Here is a 22,565-nt window from a genome sequence, read left to right on the forward strand (position 1 = left end):
GTATATATTCTCTCTCCTTTTCCTCCCTGGGGGGTGGCAGTGGGATTCCATCTTGCCTCTGAGGCAGAGCCAGGACTCAGAGAGGTGACTTGGGCCGAGGTTCCTCTAGCCAGCACGTGACAGAGCCTCTTGGGACCCCCACCCTGGTTTCAGAGCCCAGGTCTCCTAACCACAAGGCCACCAGCCTTGGCTCATTCTGCCTGGGCTCAGTGGGGGTGGGGGTGGGAGGGGCAGATCTGCCTTCGGCTCAATCCAGGAGGGCCTGGGGGTGAGGTGTCGTTACCAAGGTTCCCAGAGGTGCTGGAGGAGAGCACTCTCCCTTACCAAGGGTCCCCACATGGAGCCCTGGGGAGGCGAGGCTGAGATGTGACCATGACATGATAGGTGGGGCAGAAGGAAGGCTCTTGCCTCCTGTGATCAGACCCCAGACTTCAGAGAGCTGCTGTCTGTCTTCTAGCATCAGCTTTCTAGACATAGGGACCTCAGGTGTATGCCCATTGGCATGGCGGGAAACACTCCCTGGGCCCTCCTATGTGCCAGGCGGCATGGGAAAGGCTCCCAGGGCATCTTCTCATGTAATCCTCAGAGAAGTGATGGGAAAGGGGGCTCCTGACACTCCAACAGGAAGACCAAGGCTCAGAAAGGCAAGTGACCAGCCCAAAGTGACAGAGCGCACACGGCAGAGCCGGCTGGGGGCTGCAGAGCTGTGTCCGAAGCTCTCGGGTGTTCAGCTGTCGCACCCCGGGCCTGCATCCCTGAGCCAGCCAGGGACGGGGCTCGCCCCACTTTACCCTTCCACCTTCCGTCTCCAGATAACAGGGCCCTGGAGAAGCCTGTGGATTCGATACGGGTATGATCCCCGAAAAAACCCAGATGCCAAGATTTATCAAGTCCTTGATTTCCGAATCCGTTGTGGAATGAAATACGGTAAAAATAACTAAAACCTTGCCTTGCTGTCTGTCTCTCTCTCTCTCATTATCTTTTTTCTGCTAGCATTCCCTTTTGTGGGGATGATCCACGTGGGGAAGATAAAAAAACCTTTGCTTCTTGGTGAAATCTTTGTAGAATAGTGGAGAAGTGAGGGTCCCAGCTTGAGTCCTGGCTCCACCATTGGCCCTCGAGCTACACCCCGCTGTTCACCCACTCGGTTACGCTGCCGGCTCCCGCGGTGGGGGCCAGGCGCCCGGTAAGCATCCAGCCCCCGGGCCTGCGGCGAGCCGCTGCGCACGGTCCTGTGTGGCTGGCGCTGGAGTGGTGGCTGCCGGTACCTGGTGCGTGGGGACCTGGCATTCCTTTCTCAGGAGCCGGCCCCAGTGAACCCCTGGTGCGCCGATGGCACAGAGCCAGTTCTGGTTGCCGGAAGGGCCTCTGCGCCCACTTGCTCCCAACACGCCTTTCCTGGTCTGCAGGTTACGCTCCGAGTGACATGCCCGTCAAGGCCAAGCGCAGCACCTACAACTACAGCCTTCCCATCACCGTCAAAAAGATGCGTGAGTGCCTCTGCTTGCCAGCGGCTCGGGGCTGGTTTGCCTTCGCGCTGAGAGACACTGAGAAAGATAGGCCTCGGGGCCGGGGCGGGGGGGGTGGGGGGTGGGGGGGGTGGTTCCAAGGGGCTGCCCCAGGGCGTTGCTGACCAGCATGCCAGGGAGGGGCGGGGAGAAACGTCCCCTGTATTCCCAAGTACTGCTGCTGTCCCCTCACAGCCAGCCAGCTCGTCACCATGCATGACCTGAAGCAGGGCCTGGGTCCGTCGGGGACGCCCGGCACACGGAAGGCGACCTCCAACAAGTACAAGCTCAAGGTGGGTGCCCCCCGAGCCCCGGAGGAGAGCAGCCGCCCACCTGCTCGAGGGCGCCGCGGACCGTGGAGAGGAGGCACCTCCCTCGTGCTTGCCGGGCACACTCCCGCTCCCAGAGTCCCTAGTCGGGGCCACCAGGAAGGGGTTGGACAGGCAGCTCTGCCCACTGGTGCCTTCCAGGACAGCCTTGGGAAGCACGCCCGAGGGCTTGGTGCGAACCACCCAGCCCTGTGGCCACTCAGGACCATCTGGGCGTGTCTCGGAGAGGGATAGGTGACACCAGTAATTGCACGTGACTGCCTTTTGCGAGCCTGTGGCTGCTGCCCGGATGGGCCGAGTGCGGTGTGCATGTGCGTGCAGAGCCACGGCAGACCACCCGGTCCTTCACTGTGGGTGCAGTGGGGTACTGGCAGCCAAGAGCCTGGGACCCCTCACAGCCTCATGGGGTCCTCACACACCCGACGGCGGGAGTCTGTGGGCCTCCCACCCCCTTGGGCTCTGTCCCTAACCTGGCTCGGCTGTCTCATGCTGGGGGGGTGTTTGCGGGGAGGCATGTGCAGCTGACACGGGAGGGGCCGGCATGGAGACAGGCACCGTCCATGTCCTCTACTCATGAGGCCGCCGTGTCTTGGCCTCAATGGCCATCCTGCTCCTCAGGCTGTGTCATTCAGGCCACCATCCCTATTTCTAGAAAATGGACGCTCAGTAAACCCTGCTTCTCAGCGGGCACCATGTGGGGCCCAGTTGGTAGGAGATGGTGAGGAACGAGGGCAGACCGTAGAAGGCTCGCGAAGCTAGCGTGACAGTCTGCACCCTAGCACATGGCCGGCCACGCAGGTGGCTCATGGCCCCAGGGCCGAGGGCGTCAGAGCCTCTGTATGCCAGCTCCTGGTCCCCAGCCTGTCCACACGGCCTGAATCTGGGGGGTTGGGGGTGGGGAGTCAGGCCTGCCAAGCACGGACCGGCCAGGGAGAGCTCTGAGCTCTGACGCACTGTCCTGTCCTCCTGTCCTCTCCCTAGGACTCGGTCTACATCTTCCGGGAGGGGGCCTTGCCTCCTTATCGACAGATGTTCTACCAGTTGTGTGACTTGAATGTGGATGAGTACGTACTGAGGGTGGGGATGGTGGTGCTCGGGACCAAGGCTTTCCCTGCCCCCTTCCACCGGGCGTCAGCCTCAGCGGGAAGCCCTGCCGGGGCAGCAGGTGCTGGGGCTCTTCCGTCAGCCTCGTGGCCCACAGGAGCAGTTTCTGGGATCCGCCTGGGCTGCACCCCTGGGCAGAGAGCTGGGGCCCCCCTCCTCCATCACACGTGAAGGCTCGGGACACAGTTTTGTGCCCCCCCGCCGTCCCCAGAGCCCTAGCAGTCTCCCAGCCAGTAGTTCCTAGTCATGCTTAAAAGGGGTGGCAGGGGGCACTGGGATGGGAAGAGACGGGAGCACGTTAGATGCAGCAGAATCAGGTGAAAGCCTGGGGTTCCGCAGGGAAGTACGCATGTTCTCCCCGACGTGTGCAGCTTGGGGGCGGGGCCCACGCTGGTCGGGACCTCAGCTGGGAGCGGCCGGCTTCCGTGGGTGCTCCCCACATGGGTGCTCCCCACGTGGGTGCTCCTCGGCACCACGCTCAGCCCTCTGCGCGGCCGTCTGCGTGCGGGCGTTCCCAGCGCTGGCCCACCCCTGCCGGACTCTAGGGCCCCCGTCGGCGGAGCTCCCCCAAACACCGAGTCCCGATCCCCAGGCTACAGAGGATCATTCACCGCAACGACGGGGCCGAGACCTGCTGCACGGAGCGCGATGGCTGGTGCCTTCCCAAGACCAGTGATGACCTGAGGGACACGATGTCCCTCATGATCCGGCAGACCATCCGCTCCAAGAGGCCTGGTGAGCGCCCAGGGTGCAGGGGACCCCGCGCTGGGACAGGGCAAGGATCGCTACAGGCCCCGTTTCCCAGTAAATTATACCCCAGTGGAGTCATCCCACCAGAAGCCAGATCCCCCAGGCTGCCTGCCTCTCCCTGGAAGGGAGTCAGGCTGCTCAGCCCCGGGGGGGTCAAGGCAGGAGACGGGCCCGGAGGGCAGGGCTAGAGCTGGGCTGAAACCATCGCTTTGTGCCCTGACACGCCCCCCACCTCTTCCAGCCATCTGGGGGCGCGTCCTGCTTATCTCGTTGCACCAGGAGAGCCGGGGCAGCTGGTGTGGGGGACCAGGCAGCCCTGGCTCCTGGTGGTGGGATGTGGGGAGCAGGGAACACTTGCTGGTCTGCGGGTCTGATGAGGTGGGGGCGTGTGAGCGAGAGCAGCCCCAGATTCCGGACCCCGCCGGACTCCCCGGAGCTGACGGGTGTAGGGACTCCCAGCCTTGTTTGGGACACGGCCCCGTCTGAGAATCTCTGCTTGAGGCTCTGGACCCTTTCCCCAGAAAAAAACTCACAGCGCTCCTGCACACTCTCGGGGTCCCTTGGACCCGTGAAGCCACCCAGCCTCTGGGGAAGTGGTTTTCAAAGCTGTTGGCTTCCGTGGTCCCCTGAAGTGCTTGTTACACTGTGGAGTGCCAGACCCCCTTGCCCTCTGTACTTCCCCAGGCAGCTGCTCCGGGGTCTGAGCCCAGACACCCGTCATTGTAAACAGGCCTCCAGCAGCCTGATGGCTGGTCTGGACGCGCGGCTGTCTGGCACCTCTCTCAGGCTGAGGCCAGCAGTAACTGGTCTGGGGGCCACCCGGGAAGCCTGTGCTGGGACACACATGGCCTTGTCTTTTGGCCCCAGCTCTCTTCTCCAGCCCGGCCAAGGCCGACAGGGGGAAAGAGCCCCTGACGTACGAGTCTGGGGATGACGAGGAGGACGAGGAGGAGGAGGAGGAGGACTTCAAGCCATCCGATGGCAGTGACAACGAGATGGAGACAGAGATTCTGGACTACGTGTGACACAGCCCTGCTCCCAAGGCTGGGTGTCCCTGATCACACAAGACTGGCAACGGAGCCGGGACAAGCTGTGGCTCCCCGGTGCTGCCCACGGTAACCGGAGCGGCCCTAGGAGCCCCCTCCAGAGGAAAGCTGGGGTCTCGGCGCTGGGTACAGCTGACCCTGGTCCTGCCCATGTGCCCGTGACACCAGCTGCGCAGGGCTGCACTCTGGCTCCAGGTGCTTGGGGACATTCTCCAGAGGGTGTGACCCGGCTTTACACAGGCATGAGCCAGCCCAGCGTCTGGCAGGCTGAGCCGGTACCCAGCACCTCTCTCTGGCCGAGAACAGCAGAAGCTGGAGGGGGTGATGTGGCCAGGGGTGGGGGATGGCCTTGCCTCAGGGTTGATGGCCGGTCACCAGCAAGGAAGCTGCTCCATGGTCACAGATGGGCCAGGGCTGTCCTTGGGTTTGGATCCCATTCATCTGGGACCCAGCTGGAGTTGTCCTTACAAATACACGTTCCAAGGAGAAAGCGGTGTCTCACTGTGGGGGTCGGAGCCACAGGACAGTTTCCTCTTGCAGGTTGCGGGGGAGCATCTGGGAGCACCCCAGATTCCAGGCCCCAGATGGTCCTGCAGCCGCGAGCTCAGCCCTTACTGCTCCAGATGTGTTCTTGAGGAGTTCCTGGGGACACAGACCCTGTTGCGTCTCCGCTCCTTGGTGTGAAACCAGAGGCAGTGCAGGGTTCTTGGGGGACGGAGCTGGCTCTCCCTGGGGGGCACTCCCACCCATGCCAGGGGGCGACTGTGCCACGGTCCTGCAGAGCAGCCTGGGCCAGAGATGAGCCCGGTCACCCCCTTCCTCAGCCAGCAGACCGGGCTACCTATTGTGACAGGTCCCTAAGTCACATTCTAAAGTCCAGTGCCTCAGGCAAGCCCGTCTGCTGCCCAGGCTCCAGGGGAGCCCTCTCAGAGGACAGGTGAGGAGCCCCCGTGGCTCACAGTTGGCCTGAAGTGGCTGGTCCTGGCCACCTGCCTCGTAGAGCGCCCCGTGGCCCCGCTCCCTGCTGCTGGGGACCAGGAGGGGTCCCCTTCCCCATATTCAGAATAACTTACTGTAGAGCAGGTTCTCGGAATTGGAAAAGCTGGACGGAAGGTGTGAGTTAAATCCCCGTGCGTGCACGGGGCGGGGGCCTCAGGCTCTTTCCAGGTTTGTCCTCACACGCAGCCACAGGCACACGAGCCCCAGCCCAGCCTGCACAGCCCCTTCTAGCTTTCCCAACACCTCCCTCCCACCCCCAGTCGCCCACCTCTCCCCGCCCTCACCTCCTTTCTCCAGCCTCTCGCCCACTCTGTCCCAAACCATTTGGATCTGGAGGGCAGGCTTGGCGGCAGCAGACACACTAGCAGTGGGGCCGTGGCCTGCGTCCACGGCACTGGCTCCCGGGCAGCAGAGGGCCTGCCTGGGCCCAAGCTGCAGGGCTGTCGGCCTGACGGGGCTCCTCTGTCCCCTGGCTCGTGACTGCGCCCCCCTCCCTGGAGGTGGTCATGCATTAGGGCCTGGGCATCCTCGGTGAGCTGGAACCCGGGGGCAGCCGAACTCAAAGGCCCCATCACAGGCCTTGTCCTTGGCGGCCTGCCTTTTCTCATAAGTAACCCCTGGTGACCAGAGTTCTGCACAGCCACAGGGAACTGGCCGCTTTTGCTGTCGCCCCTACTTCTGTGCTCAGTTTTCTCCCTCCCACTCTTTCTCTCTCTCGATCTCCGTCCCTTCTGCTCTCTGTTGGTCAGTCTCCGTCTCTGCTCGGCTTTGCCCCAGGGTCTGGCTGTGGCCCATTTTTGTGGCCAGAAAGCCTGGGTTTTCCTTTACTTTAAGGAAGCCCTCAGGGTTGGGCTGGAGCCCCGCTTCCCCCTTTGCCTTTTCCGCCTGAGCCTCTTGTCTTCCATCCCAGCACTCCGATCCCCTGTGCTGCTGGGGGTCCCCACACCTGGCTCAGACTGCACACCCAGCGGGCCCTTGATAACGAGGGGCAACCACACTGGCTGACGAGTGGCACCCAGCCATCTGTGTCCTAGAAGTCACATGCCCAGTTCCCTCCAAGCTCCCGCTGTTGAGCTGGGGATGGGTGGCAGGCAGGCCACGGAGACCAAACCTGCCCCTTTCTCTGAGGGCAGAACCAAGTCCCTGTAAATCAGTGAGCCGGAGCACGGCGCTGTTCACCCAGGCGGCCGACAGCCTGGCGACCTTGTGCCCTGTGCCATCTGCCTCGGCTCCCAGGTGGGCAGCAAGCCGCACAGGTGCACTGTGGCACCAGGGCCATGGGGGCAGCCAGCCCTGGGAAAGATCGCCTGTTCCCACGCCGTGTTTGTCCATGTGTGTATGTGCGCACGCGCATGGCCTGCTGCGTGACCTTGGCCCAGCTCGAAACAGCGGCTGTCTCCTGGCCCCAGGTACACTGCCTGGAGTGTGGCCAGGCTGGAGGAAGGGGCTGAGGTAGGAGGAGGGGAAAGGGGCCCTCTGCGGGCAGCTGCCAACTCAGAGTCCTGGCCGGCTCCAACCCCATAAATACCCGTGGGCCGGAGGGAGGGCCGCACACAGGCTGGCGCACACCATGGGGCACCTGGGGCTGGTCGTCTTGGGCCTCACCTGCTGCTGGGCAGCCGTGAGCGCGGCAAAGGTAAGTGAGGGCCCAGCAGAGGGGCCCCTGGCCTCTCGCTAAGTGAGACCTGGGAATGAGACGGCACCGCAGAGGGAGGACAGGCAGGGTCATGGGCAGGAAGAGCCAACCTGAGAAAGAAACCCCAACGGTCAAAATGGCATTTCCTGGGCACTGCATGTTCTGTGTATGTTCCCATCACAGGGTACAGCATGCCAAATTAAATCTGGATTTCATACAAACCACAAAAGTTTTTGGTGTGGGTATGTTCTATGTAGTATTTGGGATATACTTACACTAAAAACAAAAAGTCAATTTATGTGACATTCAAAGGCAACTGGGAGTCCTCAGTCTTTATTTGCTGAGTCCGGGGACCCAACACCCCCCTGACTCTTTCCAGAGAGGCCAATGTCCCTTTTCATAGAAGGAGCCAGAGCAGCCGAGCCGTCACCCAAGCTCACGCAGCCACCAATGGCTGAACAGAAACCTGGAACCCCAGAGTGGCTCCAAACCTAATCTCCAGGTCCCAAGAGGGTGGTCCCCGCCTGCTCGCTGGAGAGTCGGGAGGCCCCCCGGGGCGGGTACGCCATCGGCCACAGTCTGCGGAACAGGGCAGGGAGACGGCTTCAGGCTCAAAGCCCCACGGACACGTGGCCGCCTGGTGTCCGCCCTCCTCCAGCTGCCCTGGGGCCTGCCCCTTGGCCCCGGAGGTTTCGGCGCTGGCCCCAAGAGGTCACTCTCTTCGGTGGAGGGGGGGCTTCTCTGAGGGCAGAAAGGGCCAGGACTGCTTCCCGCTGTTCCCGCAGCCAGTGTCACCTTCCCCTCCTTGCCCTCACCCAGGGCCCTCAGGCCAGTCTCAGTCCTCAGACGTGACTTCCCAGTCCCCCGGCACTGCCCTGGCCCGCTGCCCCATCCCAGCAGCCGGGAAGCCTGTCAGAAAAGGTGCCTGGAGGCCGAAACAAGCCTGGGGGAGCACACCTGTGCCTTGCCCCCTCGAGGCACCTGGCGAGAGGTGCTCCGGCCTCCTCTCCAATTCCAGCCTCCCCCCGCCCCGCGCCCGTCAGCCCCGACCTTACAGGGTGCTGAGACCCCAGCGGGGCCGAGGGGTGCGGGGCTGCCCTGCCCTTGGCCCTCTTGAACCTAGCACAGGTGAGAGCCAGGAAGCAGAGCCCTGCCACGGGACCAGACAGATGGGAGGCAGCCCTAGCAGGGGATGAGAGCCTGGCTCTCCCACAGAGTGACTTCAAGCAGGCGGGCCTCGGTTCCCTTCTGGGACAAGGGGTAGATGAGCACCAGCCCCCAGAACCCTCCTGAAGATGGGCTGCGTTGGCTGCGCGGGGCCGGCTCAGAGCCGGGGCTGGATGCACAGCAGGGATTCTGATGGGGGGAGGTGAGGGGCTTTCTCAGCGCTGAGCACAAGGGCTGTGAGGAGTTGGCACCAGGCCACTGACTCGAGACCAGCTGGACGCGGGGGGGCGGGGGGGTGGGGATACAAGGGAAGCGCAGGGGCCGAGGGAGACATCGCTGCTGCCCGTCTTATAGATGGGAAACAGCCTCGTGGTCACAGCTAGATGGCCATAGCCGAGATCCAGACCCCTACCCCACCTCCCCTGGCCTATTCAGAAGGCTCCCCGGAGTGGGAACACACTGGTTGACCCAACTTCCCCCCGAGATTCAGGGAGCGGGACACCCTCAGGGTCCGGGACCAAGGCAGAAAGCTGCGCCTCTAGCGATGAGGCAAGTGGCAGGGCTCAGGGGCACGTCGGCCCTGCTGAAAGCTGTCTCTGGGGAGCCTCTAGGCACCCCGGGGCCTGTTCAGGTCGCTGCCCACCCCTGTTCGGGAGATCCCCCCCCCCCAGGCCTGCCTGAGCCTCGGCCTCTACCCACAGCTGGGCGCAGTGTACACGGAAGGAGGTTTCGTGGAAGGTGTCAACAAGAAGCTTGGCCTCTTTGGCGACTATGTGGACATCTTCAAGGGCATCCCCTTCGCTGCACCCCCAAAGGCCCTGGAGAACCCCCAGCGGCACCCTGGCTGGCAAGGTGGGAGAGGGCAGGGGCCGGTGAGGCCGCGTGCCTGGGGGTGCTGTGGGGCGGCTGCCATCCTCACACCTGCCCCACGGGCCGCCCGCAGGAACCCTGAAGGCCAAGGACTTCAAGAAACGGTGCCTGCAGGCCACCATCACCCAGGACGACACCTACGGGGCAGAGGACTGCCTCTACCTCAACATCTGGGTCCCCCAGGGCAAGAAGGAAGGTGGGTTCGCCCTCCCCGCATCTCACAGGTGGCCCCCGAGCCCTGCCCTCGTGTCTGCGGGGCTCCGGAGCCGAACTTCCCTGCGATCCACACGGTGCGGAGGGAGCCGGGGGAGGGGGGCGGCATCTGGGGTGACCGGGCCTGCTCCGCTCTGCCTTAGTCTCCCGGAACCTGCCTGTCATGATCTGGATCTACGGAGGCGCCTTCCTCATGGGGGCCGGCCACGGGGCCAACTTTCTCAGCAACTACCTATACGACGGGGAGGAGATCGCCACGCGGGGCAACGTCATTGTGGTCACCTTCAACTACCGCGTCGGGCCCCTGGGTTTCCTCAGCACTGGGGACGCCAACCTGCCAGGTCGGCCAGCTGTCCTGGGCACCGGGGCGGGGGATCAAGTGTGCCCCACCCCGTGAGCTCTGACCCCGGCCGGGGTGCGCCTCAGCTCCCATCGTGCTCGAGCAGCTCCTGCCGATCGTCGTAGAAAGGCCCAGAATCCCATTTGCAGAGCCAGGGAGTTGGAGAGGTGCTGTGAGATGCAGGAGCCCCTTGGCTGCTGGAGCGAGAGAACAGAGGCTGCCAGACAGACAGACAGACGGAGAGGGACCCAGAGGCCTGGAGAGCAGGTGCAGGGAGCCCAGGAAAGAGACAGAAGATAAGACTTTGCCGGGGCAACACAGGAGCTGCAGGACAGCCAGACAGACAAGGGGGACCGTGGGAGGGAGGGAGAGAGAAGAGCAGAGGGGTCCTCTTGCTCCCCCCCGCCACCCCCAGCCTGAGCCCCACACCTGCCCCAGCACCCCACCCGGCCAGCCTCCAGGAGACCCACCATTCAATGTCTTGGGGCTCAGCCAAGGTCTGTGCGCAGTCAAGGGCATTCTCAGCCCACACACAGGCACTGTGCACCCCGTGTGGGCCAGGCCCTGGCACCCCCAGACCTGGCCACGGGTCCCTGACGGAGGCCCCTCTCCCACACTGACCCCAGGTAACTATGGCCTTCGGGATCAGCACATGGCCATCGCTTGGGTGAAGAGGAACATCGCAGCCTTCGGGGGGGACCCCAACAACATCACTATCTTTGGGGAGTCAGCTGGAGGCGCCAGTGTTTCTCTACAGGTCTGGGGGCCCCGGAGGTGGGACCTGCCCCCCAGGGTGTGGGAGGGAGCCACTGGGGGCAGGGAGGAGAGGGCCTGGAACTGATGCGTGGGGTGTCCTTGGCTGAGCCCGGGGTGGGCAGGTGGCGTGAGGCCTTGGTGACGGGACCTGTGTGTGCTGCAGACCCTCTCTCCCTACAACAAGGGCCTCATCCGCCGAGCCATCAGCCAGAGTGGCGTGGCCCTGTGCCCGTGGGCCATCCAGAGGAACCCCCTCTTCTGGGCCAAAAGGGTAAGGAGGAGCTGTGGTGGGCAGGGGAGGGGCCTCCCTCTTTTCCACTCTGTCCCGGACTGCAGCACCCTCAGCCCAGAGCACTGGCCTCACCCACCTGCCTACCCCCGACTCCAGATCGCTGAGAAGGTGGGCTGCCCCTTGGACGATACCGCCAGGATGGCCCGGTGTCTGAAGGTTACCGACCCGCGCGCCCTGACGCTGGCCTACAAGATGCCCCTGGCCGGCATGGAGTGTGAGTGGAGGCTGCTGGGTGGGGCCCGGGGGGCTCGGGGTCGGGCGACGGCCATGCTCCTGGAGAAGAGAGGGGCTGCTGGCTCTGAGGCTGGCCCGGCCCCAGATGGCTGGCCTCCCGCGGCGGCGTGCTGCCCCAGCACCCTCGCAGGCTCAGTCGCCCGGCTGTAAGGAGCGGAGACATTCTTTCTCTGTACCCCAGTGGGTCACGACCCCTTTGAGAAGCAGATGACCACGTGGGCTCCACCCCCCGACAAGGCACACATCCGCGGTCATTTGGGCACAATTTTAGGGAGACTCATGGACCCAAAACCAAGAGCCTTTGTCCTAGACGGTCATTTGTTCTTCCTGCCACTCGCGCGTTCAGCACGCACCCACCGAGCACCCACAGGAGCCTCTGGTCCTCCCAGCTCTGCTCCTCTGGGCCCGAACGCCGGGGACGCCGACAGCCCAGTGGGCTGGGGTTGGCTCTAGCTCCCCCTTCCGATGCTAAGTAAGAGACCCCATCATTTGCGTCTTTACCTGATGCCGATTAAACCACAGTGTTCTGAGCAAAGCGGACGCAAAGCAAACACGTGGGCCAACCAGTCGTTCCCTCTGGCGTGCACTGGGAGGAAAAGCAGCCGGCCTGGGCCTCCTGCAGGCCTCTGCCTCCACGTGCCCAGAGCCCGCTCTGCAGTCCTTTTGGGGCCAGCTCAGGGGGTCTGCAGGACAATGAGGACCTCGCGGTTTCTGGCGAACACGCTGGAACCCAGCCCCGAGAGGGGGTGAGCCTCTTTCATCATCGGTCCCCTCAGTCACTTCCCCATCTTCCTCCCAGAGGCTGGAGGGAGGACAGCCTTGGGCTCTAGACCGGGGGTGCTCTGCCTGGGCGGTTCTGCTTCAGGGCACGCATGACCGCGTTGGGAGACAGTTTTGATTGTCACGACTGCAGAAGGGGTGCCACAGGTGTCCCGCAGGTTGAGGCATGCGGCTGGACATCCTGCAGGGCGCTGGACCTAGGATTATCCCGCCCTTAATGTCAGCGGTGCTGAGGCCGGAGAAGCCGGGTCTGGATCAGAGGAGGCAGGAGGTCGGGCCGGAGTCCAGTCTGGGTACAGGATGTGTCAGAGCCTGCCTCTCTCCCACCCAGATCCCATGCTGCACTATCTGGGCTTCCTCCCCGTCGTCGATGGAGACTTCATCCCCGATGACCCCGTCAACCTGTACGCCAACACGGCCGACATTGACTACATAGCGGGCACCAACAACATGGATGGCCACATCTTTGCCGGCATTGACGTGCCCGCCATCAACAAGAACAGCCAGGAGGTCACGGAGTAAGCAGTGGGTGCGGGGCCTGGGGGGCAGTGCCCAGGGGTGGCTGACAGAGGTCAGACCCGGGTTGGGGGGACCGTCTGTCGCCCTCTGCTGGGTGGGGCTGCAGATACTCTCCCACTGGCCTGGGTAGAGGGTCCAGTGCTGGCGTGGTCCCTGCAGAGAGGACTTCTACAAGCTGGTCAGCGGGCTCACCATCACCAAGGGGCTTAGGGGTGCCAACACCACCTTTGACATCTACACTGAGCCCTGGGCCCTCGACGCGTCCCAAGAGACCAAGAAGAAGACCGTGGTGGACTTGGAGACCGACATCCTCTTCCTGGTGCCCACCGAGATTGCCGTGGCCCAGCACAGAGCCAATGCCAAGTGAGGACCTGGGCGGGGAGGCCCCCTGGGGAGGCCCACCCACCTGGGATGGAGCACCTGAGCCCTGAGGCCTCTCGGGAGGGTGGCTCATGGGTGTCTGCGAGGCCTGGGAAAGCCGGGCTTGCGTCCCAACCTGGGCCTGTGCCACCTGCTTTGTCCAGGCCTGATAAGACCTGAGAGGGCCCCTCCTTACCTCCCAGCCTCAGGGGGCTTTGCAAAACCCCCTTGCGATCCTCTGGCCAGCCCGGCACCCTGTGCCCTCTCTCACCCCACAGTCCTTCCCACTGAAAAGTTCTTGAGCTGGTCGACCTTCCCCTCGTGCTGCATAGAAGGAAAGAATCCTGGATGATGATGGTCTCTGTTGTGGGTTTCAACTTGACCTACTTTCAAAATAACTTTCAAAATAACTTTGGCCTGGGACCACATTAAAGATCTCTATATGATAATAGCCAATGAAATTAAACAAAAGTTAAGAATGTTTAAAAAGTAAGAAGACAATATTATACCTGGCATCTAGAGAAAGCTTCGCAGCAGCTAAGCAGTAAATGTAGCTCTGAGCTTCCTGTCGGTCAAGGCAAAAAGGGAAACATCAGAGGGTATATAGCTTGTTCAATTAAATTAAGATACAAATTCACTTGCAGGGCGAAAAAGATCTTTCTTGATACTGAATTACAGGAGAAAGCTGCCTTAGTGGGTTTTGTGGAGGTGAATTATCAACACAACTGAAATCGTAGATGCCCCGAATCCGTGGCTTTGGCCCACGGCTTTCCCTTTCCCAGGTGTCCGCATCCTGGCTTCTTCATGAGGCTTGTGGGAATTCCCCAGACCCTTCCCTGCTCCCCCCATGGCTCCCTCCGGAGCCCACCCCTGCGCTGGGTGGCCCCAGGTGAGCACCTTGCCAACGTGGGTGCTTTCCCCTTCCCTCCTCAGGAGTGCCAAAACCTACACCTACGTGTTCTCCCACCCCTCTCGGATGCCCACCTACCCCAAATGGGTGGGGGCTGACCACGCAGATGACCTCCAGTATGTCTTTGGGAAGCCCTTCGCCACCCCCCTAGGCTACCGGACCCAAGACAGGACGGTCTCCAAGACCATGATCGCCTACTGGACCAACTTTGCCAGAACTGGGTAAGGCAGCAGTGAGGCTGAGCCCAGAGCCCCTGCTACCTGGCCCTGCGGGCCTGGGTTCTCGTCTCTGTTCCCTCACTTACACTTAAGCTCCCCCAGCCTCGGGACCTCTGTCTGTCTGTGAGGCCGGGGTACTGCCCGGGGCCCTGGGATCAGCACCGCCTGGGGCTGCATGTTTCCAGCCACTGCCCAGGCGCCATACTGGGAGGGGCCCTGATGGTGAGTGCGGTGCAGAGCCGGGAGGGGTGTCGAGGCAAGCCAGGGCCCAGGTGGGCTAGGGACACAGCTCTCCAGCCTCCTGGGAGTCCCCAGCCCCACCCAGCCTTTTTCCTCCCTGCAGGGACCCCAACATAGGACATTCGGCTGTGCCCACGCACTGGGATCCCTACAGCATAGAAAATGGCAACTACCTGGAGATCACCAAGAAGATGGACGGCAACTCCATGAAGCAGCACCTGAGGGTCAGCTACCTGCGCTACTGGACCTTGACCTACGAGGCCCTGCCCACAGTGAGCGGAAATGGGGCCGCCCCCGCGCCCCCCTCCGGGGACTCGGATGCCGCCCCGGCGCCCCCCTCCGGGGACTCGGATGCCGCCCCGGCGCCCCCCTCCGGGGACTCGGATGCCGCCCCCGCGCCCCCCTCGGGGGACTCGGATACCGCCCCCGCGCCCCCCTCGGGGGACTCGGATGCCGCCCCGGCGCCCCCCTCCGGGGACTCGGATGCCGCCCCCGCGCCCCCCTCGGGGGACTCGGATGCCGCCCCCGCGCCCCCCTCCGGGGACTCGGATGCCGCCCCCGCGCCCCCCTCGGGGGACTCGGATGCCGCCCCCGCGCCCCCCTCCGGGGACTCGGATGCCGCCCCCGCGCCCCCCTCGGGGGACTCGGATGCCGCCCCCGCGCCCCCCTCCGGGGACTCGGATGCCGCCCCCGCGCCCCCCTCGGGGGACTCGGATGCCGCCCCCGCGCCCCCCTCCGGGGACTCTGAGGGAGCTCAGATGCCTGTAGTCATCGGCTTCTAATGTCCTCGGCCCTAAGGAGCCATAGGGTGAGACCCCGGGGGACCCACCTCCCCTCCAGAGCTCCTCCCGAATAAAGCTTCATCTGTCTGTCTGGCATCTTCCTTTGCTCCCAAGGCCCCAGCTGGAGGAAGCAGGGCTCTCAGGCTCAGGCCCCCCTGCTGGGCCAACCGCCTTCCCCTTGGGGTCCTGCGGTCTTCAAGCTCCAGGAAGTCTGGGGCAGGACCCTCCCTCTAGAGGGGAGGAGACAGGTTTGAAGACGTCAAGTGTCAGAGCAGGACTGGGCTGCAGGTGTCGGTCCCTCCACCCTGGGCTGCTGCTTCCCGGGGGGCACGGTGGGCAGTGGCCACAGGTGAGAGAGGAGCTGGGCTCTGGGGGCTGTTGCCTCCCCTGGACCAGTGGAGCCCGGCAGCACCAGCAACTCTGGGGCTCGGCAGGGACCTCCGTGTTCTAAGTGGGGTCTGGGCACCTGGCCTGGGAGGTGGGAGGCCTGGAACGGACTCTGCTTCTGGCTGGAAGCGAGCTGGAGAGAGAACAGAGCTTCACACTGGAAGGTCAGAAGCAAAAGCTGCAAGAGGGTTGGGCATTGGGTGGCTCTGGCAGAGTTGGGGGCGGGAGGCAGAGGTCAGGGTCAGGGCCATTCCCGCATCTGGGAGTCTGGGCATCCTTCACTGGGCGGCGAACTTAAGCAGCCTGAGGTCACCAGGGCCACGGGGAAGGGGTGGGGGACACCAAGAGGGGGTCATACACCTCAGATCATGAAACCCCAAAGCTAGTTCTCGAAACGATGTTGGGGGGTGTCTTCCCCACCCCTCACCCGTTCTTTCGACTCTGTGAGGCTGTGCTGAGGGCTCAAAGGAGAGAAGATTCTGGAGTCCTGAGCGGCTCTGCCTGGTGGCAGGGGGTGGGGCTGGAAACAGCAGCCCCCGTGAGGCAGCCAGCACGCTTTCCCTCTCTAGCCGTAGATGGAAGACTGGGGTCTGGGGAACTGAGTCCTGTGGCCGCCATGCAGCAGAGCCGCACAGGGGGCAAACCTGTCGCCCCACGAAGGAGGGTGCAATCAGGCTGGCCTGGGACCGCCGTGGCTATGCTGGGCTTCCTGGCTTAGTCGAGGGCTCTCGGGGGTGAAGAGGGGATTCCTTGTCACAGACTGAGGGGATGGGGCCTCGTGGCAGTGTGGGCCTCTTCCGGTGACTGTCCCTGCTCTTGACCAATGGAAGCACAGGGATCCAACAGTGGGTCCCTCCTCTGCCACATTAGTTCGCACACGACTTCTCTAAGTGTTTCTGCCTGCTCTCAGGCGCCTCCTGGCACTGCGGGAGAAACCTCACACCCCATGGCCTCCGACCCGCCCCAGACCCGCCCTGGGAAGGGCACTTCCAGCCCTTACTGGGGGAAAGCGCAGCTGTGCCTGCCTGTCATTCAGAAAATCGCATCCCGGGAGGGCTGGGCCATGTCAGAATGGCTGGGGGCACTGGGATCCGGGCTGTGCCAGCCCCCCGGGCTACACGGAGAAGGCCTCTCTGGCGAAGGCCAGCCTTGCTGTCCGGGGGATGTCTGGGGGCCTGGGGGACACCTGCCGCTGTCGGGTCATCCCACAATTCCTCGGGCTTTTACCTTTACAGCCCATAGCCAGAGCATGAGGTTGAAAATACAGCTGATCCCTGAACAGCATGGGGGTTGGGCGAGTTGACCCCCCCCCACCGTCAGAAATCCACATATAACATTTGACTTCCCCAAAATGTAACATCTAACACCCTTACTGTTGACTAGAAGCCTCATAGGTAGCACAAACGATTAACACATACTTTGTGTTTGTATTATAAATTATCTTCTTACAGTAAGTAAGCAAGAGAAAAGAGAATGTTAAGAAACTCATAAGGCAGAGGAAATACATTTACAGTCCTGGACCATATGGAGGAAAAGCCCAGTGAAAGCCGCGCACCCCCCACCCAGCACAGTTGAGGGGCAGGCTGGCAGCTGTCCAGGGTCCTGGAGCCCCCACCCCCACCCCGCCCACTTCCAGGAGCCAGGAGTTAACCCTTTATGTTAACCTTTAATGGTGATGCCCAAGGAGGACAACTGGGGAAGCTGAGGACAGCCCCTGTTTCCCACCCTAGTGACACGTCTCACTGTGTCCTTGGGTCGGCAGTCTTGGCGGGATTCCTCCCCCTTCACGCCCTGCCTCATTTTTCAACCCTCCCTGCAGGAAAGTTTCGAACCACCCGCTTCCTCCATGACATAACCAAATCACAGACCTGGGCAAAGAACACGGCCATCCCAGGGGGCTGGAAGCTCTAAGGGCTCTGGCCTAGCTACCTTTTAGGACAAGTCGGTACCAACAAGACCGAGGCCACAAGCTGGTGACTGCCCGATCTGGTGGACTTCAGAACCACATGGTCTGGGAATTCGTCTTGGCCAGTGAGGGGGACTGGGTGGTCTTTCATGGGCAGGACTCCTCACCCTCATCCTCACAGACCAGCCCCGAGCTGGGATTCCTCAGACCCCAGCCAGGATGAGTGGCCCCCGTGTGCCTGGCCGAGAGAGGTGGGCTGGGTAGGGGCTTCTGAAGTGTTTCTGGGCAAAATCAATTATATGAAGAGTTGCAGGAAGGTGGAAATCCCAGGTCACAGGTGGAAGAAGTGCTTAAGGAATAAGGCTCAGCTGAAGCCTTAAGGCTGGTTTGTAATCTTTCCCCTGGATTCAAAGCCAGCTCAGAAGATGGTCTACGGACGGAGGTTTCCAGCTCAGGTAAAGGGCTGACCACGGGCCCCTAGAGAGAACTTAGGATGCCAAGTCCCGCTCGACCATAGTCCACTGGCTAATAACCTCCCCCTGGCCTTTTCCCTCCCACGTTGCACGTTTTGATCTGTTTACAATCCTAATCCCCACCCCCGCTACTTAATGCTGACGGAATTCAAATCTAACCCTGAAACCTATAAGTTCCTAACTGGTCATAAGTTCCTCGTCCTAAACCCCAATAAAACAAGCAGAAAATGCTCCCTCTTCCTCGGAAGCTAAGAAAGCTAAGAAAGGCAGCCGCCGCACTGGGTCAGGAAATGGTCCTTGCAAACGTTATTGTTTAAAAACCAGCATAAAGGGGCGCCTGAGTGGCTCAGTGGGTTAAAGCCTCTGCCTTCGGCTCAGGTCATGATCCCAGCGTCCTGGGATCGAGCCCCACATCGGGCTCTCTGCTCAGCAGGGAGCCTGCTTCCTCCTCTCTCTCTGCCTGTCTCTCTGCCTACTCTTGAGCTCTGTCAAATAAATAAATAAAATCTTAAAAAAAAACCAGCATAAAATATATACAACATAAAACATGCCAATTTAACTACTTCTAAGAGCACGATTCAGTGACATTAGTGCCGTTCACACTGTTGTACAAACATCACCATACCGAGTTCCAGAACTTTTTCCTCACCCCCGACAGAAACTTTGTACCCATTAATCAATAACACCCCGTTCTCCCTCCTCCCCTCCCCCACCTGGTAGTCTCTTCTACTTTCTGTCCCCCTCAGTTTGCCTGCTCTAGATATTTCTAGACATACCTGAAGTGGGACCGCCGTGTTTCCAAGGTCCGTCCGCGTGGCGGCGCGCGTCCCAACGCCAGCCCACCCGACGGCTGGGGCCATTGCCAGCGTGCGTCACCGTCACACGGTCATCGCTGTCATACGGTCACCGCAGCACCTCCTCACAATCTTTTTGTTCCTGTGCAGTCGGCAGGGATGTTCCTGCTTTCACGGCAGATCCCCGCGCCACGCTTCCCCTCGGTCGGTCTCGCTAAAAGGTTTGCCGGCTTTGGTGGTTCTTTTTCTAGTTCCTTCAAGTGTATCTTTCGGTTACTGACTTGAAATCTTCCTTCTTGTGTAATATAGGCATCGGCTGCTAGAAATTCTGCAGTTAGCCCTGCTTCCGCGGTGTCCCGTAACTTCCAGTACGTTGCGTTTTCGTTTCCACGTGTGTCAGGTTATTCTCCGATATCCTTCCTGATTTCTTCTTTGAGCCACGGCTTATTATGTTGCTTCATTTCCACATTCTTTTGAGTAGCCCGTGTTCCTTCCACCTTTCCCTTCTGCTGCTGCTGCTTCTTTTTTTGTATTTGACAGAGAAAGAGATAGTGAGATAGTGCGCGGGGGGAGAGGGAGAAGCAGGCTCCCCGCCAAGCTGGGAGCCAGATGAGGGGCTCGATCCCAGGACCCCGGGATCACGACCGGAGCCGAAGGCAGAGGCTTAACGACTGAGCCACCCAGGCACCCTTGCCTTCTGCTTCTATCCCACCTGATTGGAAAAGATACTCGCATATTTCATTCTTTACTATTTATGAGGACTTGTTTCGTGGCCTCACAGATGGCGTGTCCTGGGGAATGTTCCACGCGCCCTTGAGAAGCTCGTGTGCCCGGCTGCCGTTGTGAAGGCCTCCGCCTCTGTGCGCTGGGTCTGACAGAGTGTGGTTTGAGTCCTCTGTCCCGAGCCATCGTCCACCCGGATTCTCCCAGCCATTGTTCGAGTCACATAGTCAAGTCTCCGACTCCCTTTAAAAAGATGTCAGTTTTTGCTTTAGGGATGGAAGTTTACAACTGTTATTTTTTTCTTGATGAACGGAAATTTTTATCGGGGCATACTGACCTTTGTCTCTCGTTAGCTTTTTGACTTAACATCAATGTTGTCAGATAATAGAGCCACCCCAGCCGTTTACTGTTCTGGTGGAATATCTCTTCCCACCCTTTATTTTCAACCTTGTTGCAGATTTCTCTCAAAGGGAGTCTCTTTGGGGGCACCTGGGTGGCTCCGTCGGTTAAGCATCTGCCTTTGGCTCAGGTCATGATCCAGGGGTCCTGGGATGGAGGCCCACGTCAGGCTTCCTGCTCACCGGAAGCCTGCTTCTCCCTCTCCTCCCTGCTTGAGCTCTCTCTCTCTCGCTTAAATAAATAAATAAGTAAATAAATAAACAAACAAGTAAGTAAATAAATAATATCTTAAGAAAAAACTCCCCAAAACCAAAGCGAGTCTGTTTGAATACAGCATATTGGTGGAACGTGTTTTTTAAATCCATTTTGCCAAACTCGGCCTTTTATGTGGAACCTTTAACCCATTTATATTTAATGACTGATGACGTCCTTCTTCCATTAGCTACTTGTTTTCCGTGTGTCCTTTATACTTTTTGTTCAATTTTTCCATTCCTGCTTTTTATGGATTTAGCTGATTATTTTATAGTGCACCCTTTTGATTCCCTTCCACCCTTTTGTGTGTATGTCTAAAAAAAAACATTTTATTGGTTACCTTTGGGATTGTAATTAACATCTTAAACTTAGAGCAACCTAGTTTGGTAACACCAAGTTCATTCAGTAGTATACACTCAGCTCTTGTAAATTCCCATCCCCACTTCCTTTATGTATCCTGTTCCCATTAACACAGATTTACAGTTTTACAAATTTGCTTTTTACATTATATAGAAAAAAGGAGTTATACACCTAAAGTGAAATGATACAGGTTTTTTAAATGATCTATTAATTAGATAGAGGTAATTAACTTACCTCTCCTTGAGCTCTTTACTTTCCCTATGGCTTTCAGTTACTGTCTAGTGTTCTTTCATTCAGCCTGAGGGGTTTGCTTGTAGGATTTCTTTTAGGCAGGTCTACTGATAACAAAATCCCTTAACTTCCTTTATCTGGGAATGTCCTCACTTCCCTTCACCCTGAAGAGAGAGTGGTTCCCTTTGAGTTTTTCTTGCTTGAAGTCCATTGAGCTTTTTATGTGTAGATGTAGTTTTTCATCAAATCTGGGAGGTTTTCAACCATCATTACTTCAAATAATCTCTCTGCTCCTTTCTCTCTTCTTCTGGGTCTCTCGGTATCCGGATGCTGTTAATTTGTCGATGTCCCCCAACTCCCGGAGGGGAGGGACTGTTCATCTTTCCTCATTCTTTTTCCTCTGTGCTCTTCAGGGAGAATAATGTCGCCAGCCTTATCTTCAAGTTCACTGATTCTTTCTTCTGCCTGTGCAAATCTGCCATTGAACCTCTCTGGTGAGTTCTTTTCATATTTCATTTTTCCTTTTCATTTTTTTCTGGTGAGTTTTTCCATTTCAATTATTGTACTGTCCAGAGTTTCCTTTTTTTTTTTTAAGGTTTTATTTATTCATAGAGAGCCAGGGAAAGCCCACAAACAGGTGGAGAGGCAGAGGGGAGAGAGAAGCAGACTCTCCATGGAACTGGGAGCCCGATATGGGGCTTGATCCCAGGACCTGGAGATCATGACCTGAGCCGAAGGCAGATGCTCAACCATCTGAGCCCCCCCAGGTGCCTCAAAGCTCCAGAATTTCTATGTGGTTCCTTTTCATAACTTCTCAATATTGTTTCCTATTTGTTCTTACATCATAGAGTTCCTTTGGTTTTGTTTTTTTGTTGTTTTTTTTTTTTTTGCTGTCCGTGGTTTCTTTTAGCTCACCAAGCATATTTAAGGCAGTCAACTTAATGTCTTTGACTAGTAACTTCGATGCACGGGCTTCATCAGGGAAGTCTGCCCAAATTCTTTTTTCCTACGCGCCAGCACTGTCTTCCTGTTTCTCTGTACGCTCTGTAATTTGCTGGGAACTGGATACTGAGGATGACAATGTGGTAATTCTGGAAACCAGATTCTCCCCTTCCTCCAGGCTTACTTCTGTTGTCTGAGAGTGGCATCTTCCGTTTCTATAGTGACTTTTCCAAAACTACGTCATGCCACGTATTCCTTGTTTGGGGACTGAAGCTTCTGTCCTGCTGCCCTGGTGGTCAGTGCGCAGACTGGCAGAGATCTCCTTCATCGCTGACGTCCCATGGCTGTTTGTCATCAAGCACTCCCCTGGCTGTTGTGTGTTGGGCGGGGGAGGGGGGGTGTTCCAAAGTCCCCAGATGGTTCATTCTGATCCTTTTCTCCCTGCAGCCAAACGGTCTCCATGGAGAGACTGACCCCTGAGCTGCTGAGTCTATAATTTTCTCTCTCAAATTTTTTAAAAATTATTTTTAAAATATTTTATTTGAGAGAGAGTGAGTGAGCTCTGGTGAGTTGGTGGTGGGGAGGGGCAGAGGCAGAGGGAGAAACAGGCTCCCCGCTGAGCAGGGAGCCCTAGGTGGGGCTCGATCCCAGGACTCTGGGATCATGACCTGAGCTGAAGGCAGACACTTAACTCACTGAGCCACCTGCGTGCCCCACAAATGCTATTTTTAAAGACACCCAGGCTTCTGGGCTTGTTGCTAAGCCCTGTGAAAGCACCTCCAGCCTCGAATCCCAAGGGTGCTGGGGGGCTGACCCAGCTCAGTGCCCAGCTTAACGACCCCGCGCTGAGCATCTGCTCCGTGAAAGTTAGGCCTGAGTGTTTCCTTAAGTCAACGGGAAGAAGGGCGCCTGGCTCTTCTCGCTTGTCCTGCATACGATGAACCGGTAACCACGCAAGATCTCCTGTTTGCACACAGAACGCGAGAGTCTGTATCTTGTTTGTACGAGCGCAGGAAGTGAAAGAGCCAAACTGCAACTCCCAAGC

The 22,565-nt window shown here is 59.5% G+C and overlaps 2 protein-coding genes across 2 annotated transcripts in view; both read left to right on the top strand.

Moving 5' to 3' along the window:
* The window catches only part of GTF3C5 (general transcription factor IIIC subunit 5), a 13,535-nt gene extending 8,311 nt beyond the window's left edge, over positions 1-5,224 (top strand). Inside the window, exons 5-10 of the mRNA XM_080820736.1 lie at positions 705-927; positions 1,410-1,490; positions 1,704-1,801; positions 2,819-2,901; positions 3,534-3,676; positions 4,559-5,224. Coding sequence (XP_080676862.1) covers positions 705-927; positions 1,410-1,490; positions 1,704-1,801; positions 2,819-2,901; positions 3,534-3,676; positions 4,559-4,716 — 786 coding nt within the window. The 3' untranslated portion in view covers positions 4,717-5,224. The remainder of the gene's footprint in view (positions 1-704; positions 928-1,409; positions 1,491-1,703; positions 1,802-2,818; positions 2,902-3,533; positions 3,677-4,558) is intronic.
* A 1,939-nt stretch (positions 5,225-7,163) lies between these two features.
* CEL (carboxyl ester lipase) lies at positions 7,164-15,140 on the top strand. Its single transcript, XM_080820735.1, has 11 exons — positions 7,164-7,372; positions 9,241-9,391; positions 9,483-9,605; positions 9,766-9,963; positions 10,589-10,719; positions 10,882-10,989; positions 11,107-11,224; positions 12,356-12,542; positions 12,703-12,906; positions 13,837-14,034; positions 14,375-15,140. Exons 1-11 carry the CDS (start codon positions 7,307-7,309, stop codon positions 15,051-15,053), a joined length of 2,163 nt encoding a protein of 720 aa, XP_080676861.1. The 5' UTR covers positions 7,164-7,306; the 3' UTR covers positions 15,054-15,140.
* The last annotated feature ends 7,425 nt before the right edge of the window (positions 15,141-22,565 follow it).

Source organism: Martes martes (assembly GCF_963455335.1).
Source record: "Martes martes genome assembly, chromosome: 12".
Classification (NCBI taxonomy): domain Eukaryota; kingdom Metazoa; phylum Chordata; class Mammalia; order Carnivora; family Mustelidae; genus Martes; species Martes martes.

Coding starts and splice junctions, on each gene's coding strand:
- CEL (XM_080820735.1), top strand. CDS start 7,307: ATGGGGCACCTGGGGCTGGTCGTCTTGGGCCTCACCTGCTGCTGGGCA. Junction 9,392..9,482: donor GCGGCACCCTGGCTGGCAAG/GTGGGAGAGGGC, acceptor GGCCGCCCGCAG/GAACCCTGAAGGCCAAGGAC. Junction 11,225..12,355: donor GCCCCTGGCCGGCATGGAGT/GTGAGTGGAGGC, acceptor TCTCCCACCCAG/ATCCCATGCTGCACTATCTG.